General features: G+C 38.7%; 1 protein-coding gene across 1 annotated transcript in view; it reads right to left on the bottom strand.

Moving 5' to 3' along the window:
• wdr27 (WD repeat domain 27) overlaps positions 1–13707 on the bottom strand; it is a 40098-nt gene that overhangs the window by 20847 nt on the left and 5544 nt on the right. The window contains exons 12-20 of the mRNA XM_034152509.1: positions 12968–13041; positions 8312–8381; positions 8090–8158; positions 7894–7997; positions 7618–7707; positions 6636–6757; positions 4761–4894; positions 3066–3163; positions 2452–2573 (exon numbers count right to left, since the gene is read on the bottom strand). Of these exons, the coding sequence (XP_034008400.1) occupies positions 2452–2573; positions 3066–3163; positions 4761–4894; positions 6636–6757; positions 7618–7707; positions 7894–7997; positions 8090–8158; positions 8312–8381; positions 12968–13041 (883 nt within the window). The remainder of the gene's footprint in view (positions 1–2451; positions 2574–3065; positions 3164–4760; positions 4895–6635; positions 6758–7617; positions 7708–7893; positions 7998–8089; positions 8159–8311; positions 8382–12967; positions 13042–13707) is intronic.

Below are 13707 nucleotides of genomic sequence, written 5' to 3'. Positions count from 1 at the left end.
ATACGGTACATCTATAAATATAAAGACTTTCCATTGCACGTGTATACATACATTCCATATATGACTTTCACACCAACTTATCAGATGAAACAGTGGAGTGTGTGTGTGTGTTACAGAGAGAGGGAGCAAGAGAAAGAGAGAGAGAGAGTGGGGGGTGGGGGGGGTGGGGGGTGTTTTTTGTTTAGATTTCCATTAAGAGTGTGAGAACGGGAGTCTGAGAGGGCATTTCCAGTTCCATTTTTCCGAGAAGTCCTCAGCTCTGATGAGTTCCAGGTGAATTTTGCCAAAGAGGCCATGGAAATTTGAAGTGGGAAAAGCTGCTTCACATGCTGCAGTTCCCAAAGTTCGGTCCACCTCGGGACGACAAAGCTAGAGGGGAGGACAGAGTGATGTTATGTGTGCAGTCTCCAGGCCGGGGCAATCCCTCTGATCCTCAGGTATTAACCCTACAGCACCCACAGGCCCTCGGGCACCCAGGCGGAGGACCCGTCATTGACGCAATAGCCAAGCTGAAACAACACACTGCTGGCTTTCCACAGTGTATGGCACACAATAGCTGGCGGGACAAAGAACAGGCACCTCTGGGTGGAAGGAGTGTGGTCAGCTGTGTGTAAGAGAGCATTGCAGTTGAATGGGTTGATGCATTTAATCCATGCCGCTAGCTGCAGTGTGTCCAGCTAATCCAGGCTGGCCCTGAGTGTCAAGTATGCACAGGTCAACATGCAGAGAGTCAATAGCCCAGGGTTACTGGGTACAAGCTTCTCTCTCGCACAAATACACACCTTTCTGTTTTCCAATAAGTTATATAAGCAGCTATGATTTATAGATTTGTTATGAGGAAAATTAATGTCTTTGTTGCTATTACAAAAACAGTCAAACATCAATATAGCTGGAGAGACACCACGCCCTGATTTTCAGTGTAAAATGAAACATATCTGCAAAGAAATGTATAAAAAAAGGCAGAAAAACCTGAAACAGGAATTTGTAACTGATATTTATATTTTATTTTCTCTCTAGTTGTAGTGGTGACGCTGTATTAAATTCTTCATAGCACTATGAAGTTATGTAAGCAGCTGTATGATTTATAGATGTGTTATGATGAAAACTAATAGCTTTGTTGCTATTACAAAAACAGTCAAACATCAATATAAGTGGAGACACACCATGGCCTGATTTTCACTGAAAAATGAAAAATATCAGCAAAGAAATGTAATAAAATGCAGAAAACCTGAGACTTGAATTCAGGAATTTTTAACTGATATTTATAGTTTATTTTCTCACTATTTTTTGTGATGACGCTGTATTAAATTCTTCATAGCACATCGCACTATAATGGATGTGGATACAGGCCCAAGCTCGCACAAATACACACCTTTTTGTATTAAGATAAGTTATATAAGCAGCTGAATGATTTACGCATTTATTATGATGAAAAGTAATGGCTTTTTTTAAATTACAAAAACAGGCAAACCAGGACCTTCTTTCCACTGTAAAAAAGTTACATATCTGCACAGAAATGTAAAAAATACCCAGAATTCATAACTGATATTTATAGTTTCATTTTGAGTGATGACGCAGTATTACATTCTTCATAGCGCTATAATGGATATGGATACAGGCCCAAGCTGTCTACTTGTTAGACACCAGCAAATTGGGCCCACATTGGTCCAAGACAGTGATGAGGGAGTAAGGCCACAAAAACCCAAAGTGCATCATGGAACAGCGTTACTCCAAGGCCACCATCCAGCATGAATCTCAGCCTGCCATCTCCTGTGGCAGGCTGAATCCTGATGCACCAGGGATTTACATTCAAACACTCAGCAAGATGAATGATACTGATGATGGCACGTCCAGTCTGCCTGTCATGGAAACTGTTTTTTAACCATGACCTTCTTCAGTCACACCACAAACTAACACTTTTGTTTGCTCAAAGATGATTTGTGCCTTATGTAACTCTCACAACGCTCCTAGAAGTCTTATGTAAGACTACAGCCTCTGCCAAATAGCAGCCCCTTCAAGAGTTAGATGGAAGATGGAGCTCATACTCACAATTGATGCCAAGCCAAGATAAATCTCTGCTGTATGGGTCAGGCCTGAACGTCACTCAGTCTGTCGGTTATGTTTTTGACTCCATTCACAAAGGTTCAAAGATTTTTCTAAGTTTTAATTGAACTACACAAAACACGTTTATGGGTGAGTTTTTGAATGCCAAAAACAGTTCCCTTTCAATGACAAAAATAATTTAAAAGAAATATGCCATTTTCAGAAAAACAATGTCCGTGGTTTAAGGCGAACTTTATTTGAATGAATCACACTCATTGTTATTGCCTATTGATGTAAGAGGGAAATGTAGAAGTTGCAGACTGTTGTGTTTTTACCTGTTATTTTATGTAGAAGATAGGACTCTTAAAAAGGATTTGGCATTCCGTTTTTAGATTGAAATGGACTCACCTTGTTCTGTGTAATGCAGTGGATGGATCTGCTGTGAGCATCAGGGATCGCTGCGGCAACACAACCCCTGTTCATGTCAAATACCTGGATGGATCGATCAGAACCACAAGCTAGAACAATGTCTGAGACGGCTTTTAAGAAAATGTATGATATTATTGTTGTACATACTATAGGCGTGCTGTAGGCAACAAAGACACAGATTTCTGTTTAACTTAATTGTGTGTTTTCAATGATAAACCAATAAATCCTTAATTGATATGGTAAATCCAGACTTAAAATATCCCATTTATAATAGTTTTTACTGTAATCACTGTATACCCATTTTCCACTCCCAAACATGGTGGTGCAAAATAACTACAGACAGGATCACACTTATCCTGACGCAGCTCACACCAGTGGATTTATTGTAAAGTAAATGCATCGTAAAAACCTAAAAAGGGGCAGGAACGCAGACATTCCTGAAAAATGTAAGACACCTAAATGATTTACAGGTACAGTCTGCAGTGTTTGCCCTGAGGCAACACTTGTTCACTTTGCTCTCCACAGCATCAGTGCAGTCTACTGTATAGAATACCTCCTGCTGCAAAAACAATAATACCAAGACAAAAGGATACAAGAGAAGAAATCATTGATAGCAGACAGGGCAGTGATGTCTGTCGCTGATGTTGACGTTATGCATTTAGCCAATTTGACGACACTTCGTTGCTGATACCTGATAAGAAAAAAAAGAATCTGCATCAGTTTCTAAACCAATAAAAGAAACTAGATGATTAACATTTTAACACACCTTAATTGTTGTCTGAGCTATACGGCTGTTGGAGAAAATGCACTACCTTTTATGAGGGATTTCTGATTTAGTTTGTATTGTAACAAATCATACAACTAACACAAGGAAAAGATGAAAAAGCAACATGCACTGCTTAAAGAGGAAATGCAGACCCTCAATTGTGATTTCCCTAGTCTAGTACAGTAAATAGGGCCTGACAGCACACAGTGGCCGTTTCTCAATCGCGAGGATATTGGCTTCCAAGCCAATATTTCAAGGATGCTACGTCATCGAGTGCCGCCGAAGGACTGTTCCAATCTCCAGCATACTTGGAATTCCACCGAGGCCGCGTCCTTGGTTTGGGGGAAATTTAGAGGCTGCACATGGGTAGACTTCGCGTCCTTAAAATCCCCACAATGCTTTGCGCATGGACCAATTTCCCCAAATCTGTGGCGGAAGATGTAATGCGGGGCCTCTCATATGACGTACACCTGCACACTTGCTAGCCTGTTCCACTCTTCGTTTTCCGAATGCCAGGAAGTATTCTTGCCTTGCTTCTGAAGCAAGATGCTCGGCTCGGCTGTGCTACCAAGCCAGCATCCTCGCGATTGAGAAACGGCCAGTCATGTACTTTTGGTGGTAACGAGTGTCAGCAGTGTGTGGTAGCAGCTAAATATAGCCAGACGGCCATCAAATCAGTAACAAATCTAGCTTGAGCAACAAAACCTGCTTCCTACATAAACACAAGTCTTACTAAAGATCAGTCCTTTGATCTACAGTGTATGCCCCTTTCATCTGCATTGCATTGCTGTTATAATAGATGTGGTGGTCATTATTATTAAGGCTTGAGATGAAAAGTGGTGGGTGATTGGTTTAAATCTCTGAAAAATGCCCTCTGTAGCCTGCAAGTGCTTTTAATCTTCTCTTGGGAAAGGCACTCAATGTGTCAGTGTTACCATGTCATCAAGAGTGTGATCCTATTGTGCAGCTTTGAGGTTGAATGGAAGCCCCTGTGACTGTGTAACCACATTAGATGAATTTAATGTTATGATGACACGCCAGTACCATGCCTCAGTTACATTTCTTTCAGCTGTTCTATTAATGGTTTCCAGGTGTTATGGATTAAACAAATACTAGAATGGAAGAAATACAAACAGTAACAGTATACAGTGTTCATATGGAAATGTAGTATTAAACCTATATTTTTTGTTTGTACATTTTGATATCCTTTACGACAGTCCACTAAGATGTTGATGTTGTAGGTTAATGAATGATTTGAGGCTGGGCCAGTAAAAGGTTATAGACTAATACCTTCTTTTGACTACCCAGCAGTGACTGGGATGTTAAATTGTATGAAAAACTATGAGAGAAATCTTTGCCCGGACTCTGTCCAGCGTTCTCAGTTTTGTCATTGCATCTTATTTTGTATATAGAATAATACATGAAATGAAGTTGAAGTTAAACCAATTCAATAGCAATAGCAAGTTTACTCACTATAAGTATAAACACTGAACTACTGTGTATAATAAGCCCTTGTGATTACCTTTTGATGTTGTCCCGTGTGATGTCCACATTATAAAGGTACAGGTATAGAGACGGTCCAGATGCCAGAAGCAGAAATTTGTCGAGGTAATAAAACTGAGCACTCCTAACGGGTTTGGAGAACATACTGTTGCCCTAAAGGGTGAAAGGAAGAAGACATAAATTAAGCTGATATACTGAAAAGTTTGAGACATTTATGATGCCAGAGCATATAGTACTGACAACTAAAAATATAAACTAAAAATATAAGTAAAAATAAAACATGTGTATCAAAGTCTCTTTTTATTGTGTGTTTCTATCATTACATTGATGCTAAAATAAAGACTTAGACCTTAAATGGTTGTTTCTAAATAGTTTTGTCTAACTTGGTACTCCATGTTGCCTGAAGGTGATTTAAAGCAAAGTCACTGCTGAATTACTAAGCAATTAAAAGCTGTAACAGTAAGTGCTGTTCACTGCTATAGCTTTTTTTTATTTCTCAAATTGATACCTGCAACATACTCAGATAAATTATTTAAGTACTGTCTGTTTTCTCCAGGCATTTGCCAAGAAACCACAACACTTCCAACTCAGATTAGTGGAAAGAAAGACTAAAAGATTATCCAAAAAAGGAGCGAGTGAACTAAAGAAAAAGCATCCAGTAGGGCCTCAATCCCCAAACTGTTAGATTTTGTCAAGATAACAGAAGCTAACAGTCAGGCCGTCATGTCAGAACGGTTTCTCTGTTGACTTATCTCCCACCTATCTGACCTCTGAAGACTTCCAATGACAATAGACTTTAAGAACACTAAGTGGTCATTTGTGGTTGTTTCCTTTAGAGGTTTCAACTGTACAAAGATATTTGTTATTCTGGCTAACCCCTCCAGAACCCTTGTCCCTACATTTGTTGCCAAGTTCTTTCACAAGAACACCGAGCAGTCAAAGGTGGCAGACCCCGCCAAGCTCAAAACTATCTCACTAAGACAAGCGGATGGTAAGCATCAGCTTTAGGGAGACCCCAGATTTAGTTTGCGCTTGGCATGGGGACAAAGACACACTTCTGACTGTCCTATTGAATGTGATACCCAATGAAGTAAGGAGGGTCTGCATATGATCAGTGTTTTGGATGCTCTGAGTCCAGCAGATGCTTTGCATGACAAAGAGACCGTCTCTAAGCCAAGAAACCCACCATGTCATCATCCCAATTCATTTTGTTTTTGTCTTTTTTTTTTTATTCAGAGAGGATATTCTTATTAGAAAAGGAAAAAGATACACTTTAACAATACAAAAAAGGCTCTGTTACAAAGGTATGCCAACTGCTAATGCATTACAGACTAAACAAATTAGAGAATTTGCATAAAAGCATCTTTTACCCTCATTTCCCACTATATAAAATAGCGCACCCTAACCCATCCGCCTTAAAAAAATATGAATTTCTTATTATCTTACTTGATCCCAATATCTAATCCTGAGTCTTTATACTTTGAAAGCAGGTTGCTGAGGACAGCAAATGAAAACAATGTGCATACAGTAGCAACTACTTTTTACTGTCATTCAAGTGTGGCATTGTTGCCCCATTTACAACACTACAATTAGGGGGAAATCCTTCTAGCAATCATAGCCGTCTTTGAAGAAAGGAGTGAGGGTGAACGGCATGTGTCTGTACTTATTGCTTACCCTTCTAAACCAATTTGAGTTTAAGACCTTCAGAGTGAGGACATTTTTGCAATATGAGCTCACTCTGGCTGGTCGTTATTTCACTGATTTGTATGGGCTGAGGGAAGGTTTGATTAGGTTTAGGGATGGTTGATAAGATTAGGGTGATAGGGACTAAATTAAAACCCATACAAATCCAAATGAAGACCCAGTGTTTTTTCATGAATGACAGGACATTTACCATGATAATGGCAGGCTCTGGGCTGCCATGGGTCCAGATTCGTAGGGACTGGTCTTCTGACGCACTCAGCCACCACTGTCTGTTGAGGCTCCAGCTCACACTGCCCACTGGCTTGTCATGCCCTGCTTATAAAGAGAGAAGTTTGAAGTGAACCTGGAAACAGAGTGCGGTTGTGACATTTACTTTTATAGTGCTGTAGAGTAAAGAGAAAAGGCACACAATGACCTACTGGGCATCTCAACTCCTGTCATATTATCTCTGGCGCCCCCTTGTGGAGATTTTGTTCCCGCTGCACTTCAGCCAGCAAGTGCGAAACAGATGCTTGACATGGATGGATATCCTCTCTTCGCCTGTCAGTGTTTACTGCCTAGGATCGCTGGGTGGCAGACAGAACTGACTGCTCTTGGTAATGCTTAACTTTTTAATACCGTGTGAAATATATTGAGGAATTTGGTATCCAAAGACGATGTGCTCTTTCATCTATCATCACCTAGGTTTTACTGTCTGCCAAAATCAAAGACGGTATGTACTTAATTCTTGCATTGGAATATAACCAAACCATGCTTTTCCTGGTAGAAGACTATGCTTTATCAACCATTTTGACAGTGATAGCTTAGTAAGTGAATGTTTGAATGTTCCAGGAGTCTTTCATCTTAAGCCATGGAATCTATTTCAAGGTATTTTAATCACAGTATCCCAAATAAGGCTGACCATGCTGAGGATGGCGTTTTAAGTATTAATCCTCCTTGTCTCTTCAAACAGCAGGGGCAACATCTCAACCTTGGCTGGCTCTAAAATATGAATATTATCTGTGAGGAGTCTATTAACACATGAATAAATCAATAGAAAAAAACATCAATACGATAAGTCCTTCTATTGGCAAAGACAATTAACAACATGTAAATGCCTTGAGGTGAGTGAGGGTGAATACTGTTAACCCAGAAGTTTTTACGGTATTGATACTCAGGACCACTTCATGCACCTGTGTAGACAGTTGGATTGCCAGTAAGGGAGGACTTGTACAATAACACGGAGCTGTCGCCAAGACCACACAGGATTTGTTTGCCGTCACCTGGGAGAGACAGAGAAACACAGAAACGTTTTATTAGGATATTTCAGGTAACAGACAATTTATTTAACAGCAGTAATACAAGGAAGGTGTTTTGTCTGAAATAGAAACATCTGTCCTAAAATATAACATAAATGACATTATGTTTCACATATTATGGTCAATATTGCAGCAGCCATATTGTCTCACCTGAATACTGAAGGCAGTGGACTGACTTGTTGGCAATGCTTAGATGAGTGTGTGGAATAGTAGGTGCTGCACTGTCTGCTGGGTAATCTCTGAGGAGTAAACCTCTACAAAAACATAGACATGAGTACAATATGTTAATCAACAATAAAATGTGATTAACTTCTCAAAATTGCAGTTTAAGGATGGGTTTGCTTACGTATTTTTGTGAGCCTTTTTAGTGGAGGGATTCTTCTGGATATTTGTTTTAGGTGAAAACATAGCACTTCTAAAAAGCAAAAACAAAATGTTCCTGTGATGTTTCATGTATCAATGTATTTGGTGAATCAAACTTCATAAATATTTTTTTAGGAATGCATTGAGTTTTGCTTTCTAATCCTCCTGTAATTTAAATGTACATTAACATTGCTCAGTGACCTACCTTGGGGCACTGGTGTATCCGGATGACTTCACCTTAGAATGGAAAACCAGAGGCTGCTCCTTTACTCCTCCTTGGTAGAAAATAAGGTGGTAATTTAATTAGACCCAGACCACAAAGCACAAATACATTCAGCACAAACAATTAGAAAAATAGTATAAATGACCCCAGTATAGATGCCCAGAGTCAAGATCAAATATATTATAAATAAAAAATAAGTGAATGTTAAATTAGTCAAAAGGAACAAATAATTCCTGTTCATTATTTTCCATATTTAGGACATAATGCTCATTATACTGCAGTGGCTTTTCATCAATTATAATATGTGAAGTAAGATACAATATTATAGGGTAAACCATCCTCGCTCTGGGTATTAAGTGCATTAGCCACAAACTCTGGGATGGTTCATTCTGCTCCCTGTTTGCTGTCAGTGCCTTTACTATATTACAATGAGCTCACTTTTTCCACAACCATTAAAATGTGTGAAGCTCTCCAAAAAGTGTTCTCCTGTCAAATACAGGCAATGCAAGAAAAAAAGTCACATCATCTCCCAGTGGCAATTTAAGATTTAGGTTGCATCAGAACACATATATACTAATTTGGCTGATACTGTAGCATTACCACTAAATTCTCAACTAAGAAGACATTTCCCTGAATTTGTTAAAGTTAAATAATTGATCAATGGGTTTAATTGACCAACCAAACTATAAATTAACCTGGATAAGGAGACTACCTGTAAGTGTTTGATCTCTTGAGTTTCTTACCATATCTTAGAGACAACTAACAGTAATTTATTGACAGTGTTATCAAATTCACCTTAAAGAACACAGACTGATTGGTAATGTTGTCCTATCTGGTCACACACACACAGCATAAGCTAATTCACTATTTGTCAAAAGGAACGATGGCATTTTAACTTATCTTCAGTCAATTACCACAAGCAAATGTATGGTTATTAATTGTATATCAAGTTAGCTAACAAATCATTAAGACTACAAACCCTGCTTACAGCTCATCAGACTTTACTGAATCTGAATCATTTAATTAGAGTTTGGTATTAGTTGTGCCTCTTTGGCTCTCGGACCAAAACAATAATACAAGTTAAACCAACCAGTCAAAATAAAAAATAATCACATCTTGATCTATTTTCAAGCCTTTCTTATCTGGAAGTCTTCATCTTTGATCAGCAGTGCCAATGTTCACTCCAGTTTTGGCCCTGAAGGACTTGTTCCTGTAAAGCACACTTGACAACTTCTGAACAAAAAACCTGTTCCCTTTTTCTTGGATTTTGCAGTGAAATGTGAGTTTGTTATGGTACATGTTGTTGCTTGTTTTGTTCAGCCCTGAAGAATAAAGCTGTTGATACTTTTCATGCCGTGTTGCTTCTGTAAAAGCAATTTATTTCCTTATTTCCACTTTTTCCATTCAGAGGCCTTCTTTGTACAGAGGTGTTTACGAAGCAAGTGTTATAACTTTTGTTAACCTGGTTTTTAACTTAAGTCAAATTGATATTATATAGCATCAATCAGATAAAAAAAGTACACATTTTCTATTGCCGATAATGTGGTGTGTTTTTGACCCAGAACAGATTACAAACAGGACATTTTAGTCCAGAAATCTAATTACCTGGCAACACAATCCCTTGGCATTGCTCAACAGCCCGATTAACCCCCTGTTGATATATAATGGCCATTTAGTTTTATGGGGCAGTAAAAATCTCATACTTTACGCTGACTTTACACTAGACGCTATTTGAAGGAAAGCAAGGGTTTCAGACACATTTACAAGTAGAGTCATATCTGCGTAAAATCACAGCGGTTGCCTGTGTGCTCCTTTTACAGCACTCATTATGTAAGACTTAGCTCAGCCTAAACTGTCAGAAATGGTCAAACAACGGAAAAAAGGTTTCATAATATTTAAATTCATTATTCTAATATGAGGATGTTTAACCTCTGATGCAACAGCTAAAAGAGCAGCAAATGAGCAATGGTACGATAAGGGTATATCAGCTGTATTTGGTTAGGTTTAACAAGATTAAAATACATCCTTTCTTCAGTTTCTGTGATTTTAAGAAGTAAAAATAATGTGTTTTACGGTTTGTGTTGTCTGCATTAAAAGGGACAAGGTTCAGCCAGCCCGGAGTTTACTCTAAAATAAACCACTAACTCTTGTTCTCAGTCAGAGAACAGGAGATGGGAAAACGCAGACTTCCTGCTGAGTCAGCTGTTGACTGTGACCCAAGAAAAAGAAAGAGAAATAATTCAAGCTTCTAAAAATGTATAAACCATAGAAGGTATATATGTCTCTGCAGTCTGCAATATTGCTTTGAATGTAACCAGAGACTTTGGTATGAGTTATGGCCTTACTGACCTGTGAAAAGTGGGTCACACGGTAGGAGAAAGCACAAGAGCTGAAGTAGGAAGGTATCTGAGGCTCGGTAACTGAAGACTGACAGCATCTACCAACATGGAGCCAAACTCAGGGGCTCACAGCAATGGAAATCATGTAGCACCTGAATAATATGCTCTCCATGTGGAACATGTGTGTAGCATACTGGGGGGAAATGTACAAAGAGGGCAAATAACTACTGCATGTAGCTATGTGAACTAACCACAATATCAAACTTCAACAAAGAGCTAGACATGAAATAGAATCACTAAACAAAAGGTACTCTGTACAGTAGTTTCTGCAAAGCACTGACAAATGGCAGACATGGCTAGCAGCATGAAACCATTTTCCTTTAGAGCAGTCAAAACCGAACAATTCCTCATGTGTCACCAGTGGTGGATACAAGCGAAATACATTTACTCAACTACTGTACTTAAGTACAATTATGAGGTACCTTTACCTAACCTGAGTATTTGTTGTGTATGCTACCTTGTATTTCTACTCGGCAATATTGTACTCTTTACTCAACTAGATTTATTTGACCACTTTAGTGACTCTATAGATTAGGAGTATTAGCTTATACAAAATATAAATCAATCATTAAACTAATGATGACATATAAATATATAATTATTTTGGTTAAAATATCCAGAAACATTATATAGAGCATTTCAAATTAGCTTTACATTTACAAGCTGTGATGACCACATTAATGCATCAATAATCATAGCCCAGTAATTCAATGTATACGATTCCTCATTGTGCCATTTCGCAGTACAAGTAACTAAACTTTTAGTACTTTATGTATATTGTAATGCCAATACTTTAGTACTTTTACTTAGATTTTGAATGCAGGACTTTCACTTGTATCAAAACTTTTACAATTTTGTATTTCTGCTTTTAATTAAGTAAAAGATCTGAGTACTTCTTCCACCACTGTGTGTCACTTGTTGTTTTTCCCATCTTACTCTACCCCTCTCTAGCTCTTAAGAAGACATCGATGTTACTGATCTAGGGCGTATGTGTTGCAGCAGTCATTCAACTGATATCGCTGGGGATTACATAAAGCCACTATTTCCTTTTCAAAATGTACTGACATCTAAAGACAAATGAAAAACACCTAAATCAATTTCATCTGTATAATTTAACTTGTACTGTTATTACTGATTTAATCACTTTGTTGAGGGAAATAACAGACATTCAGTTCTGAACATGTAATTGATGCTATTCAACTCCAACTGCTGTTATAGTAGTCCCCTGATAACCCTAACTTCAAAACAACTTCATCCAGGCAAAGACTCAGGCATTGCACTTCAGACAAGTGACATCATGCAAAAAATAGTGGCAGCTGATTATCATCATCTCATAAAAGTCCTGGTTCATTTCATGATTATGTAACGTGGCAGGCAGTGTGATGTGACAACAGATATCTAATGTGCTCTCACAGCCCTCTGCACCAGATGTACGATTGGAAAAACAATTTCCTTTCCAGGAATCTCAGAGGTTTAAGATATCCTGCACATATCCTTAAAAATGTAGAGATGCGTGAGGGAAGCATGGTGGGTTGCACTGCTCCTTAGATGCTTGTAGGTTTTGGGTCTGACAGTGCAGTCGAACAGCACCTATGGAGTCCCTGAAGATCACCTACATAGCAGTGGCAGCTCCCTTCACTCCAGCAGTGGGGAGCCCTGCTAATACTGGCTTTCTCAGCAGTAACTCTCTGTAATAGCAACATGCTAACCACAGTATATACTGCACTGTGTGTCTCCTGCAGGAGAGTTTCAAGCTGCCAGATCCTAATGACACACCAAAGAACCACAAATAGGCTCAGTTTACCTCGGAATCCACGACTGCAAGAAGCAACCGTACATGAGCTAATTAATGAGAATGTGTCAGTCTAAATGTGGTATACTCTCCCTGTTTTTAAGTACTGCCTATGTGGCAAATAAGAACTGAAGGGAATGTTTTTAAGAATGCCACATCAACAATCCCCACAATGCAAAGAAGGGCATATTTTCCATCCTCTATATTTACAGATAATGAGGAGGTTCTCAGTTGCTCTTGTAATAGCCACACAGGCTTTCTATAAACCTACAATAAGTACAATTTAAGAGAAGTGTCTGTGTCCAATCAAAACAGACAACGAGCCAGACATGGAGTGAACTATAAAATGGGTCATACTTTAAAAACACAGTCATCAAACAGCAGTTGCTCCTGTTTATTTGATGTGCATGAGCTTGAGTAAGAGGGAGTGAGTGTTCAGATGCTGACCTTTCTTTTTAGGATGCTCGGGCTCCTTCCTCTTAAACTCGGCACTCAGAGGAGATTCAAGCACTGGAGGAGAGCTGAAAACAAGGGAGGGTGGTGAAATGGGGGGAAAGAGTTACTGGAAATGAAGGAGCATAGCATTTTCCAGCGTTGTGGATTATTAGCCCTTCTAATTCTCAGTACCCTGATATTGTTGACTCATGAGAAACCAGATGGCAAGAATAGTTATAATTATGCCAAGTTAATGTGGAAATGTCAGAGTCACAAGGAGTCACAGGCATGAGGCCAATTAAAAAATAAATTGACCACACGTATATATTCTATTGCTGGTGGCCAGTGTCTGAGAGAAAGCAACAAAAGTCTACAACTGCACTGTTTTTGCAAATTGTTATTTGGCGGATAAATTGCATATTTGTAAAAGCACAAAATCAAATAACGTTAATGAAATGATAAGTCTTTATTGGTGCTGCTAGATTTTGGAGGTACAGGTAATACCAGTGTGGATTTCATTCCTTCCCCAGAGGACAATTACATTTTTTGGGCATTTTTTACGCGATGTTATTGTGAGAGTAATGAGTATGATTTTTTTGGATTTAAGCAGCTTTATTAGAACCCATACAGATTTAAAAGCTTACGTTTAAAAAATGTACACAGAGTAGTAGAAGTAACTCACTGAGCAAAGCAGTTCCAGGCTGGAACTAAACCTGATCCGAAGGAAAGCATATTTCTACTTAGGCTCTTTG

Source organism: Trematomus bernacchii, unplaced genomic scaffold (assembly GCF_902827165.1).
Source record: "Trematomus bernacchii unplaced genomic scaffold, fTreBer1.1, whole genome shotgun sequence".
Lineage (NCBI taxonomy): Eukaryota > Metazoa > Chordata > Actinopteri > Perciformes > Nototheniidae > Trematomus > Trematomus bernacchii.
This window is presented reverse-complemented; position numbering and strand designations above follow the sequence as displayed.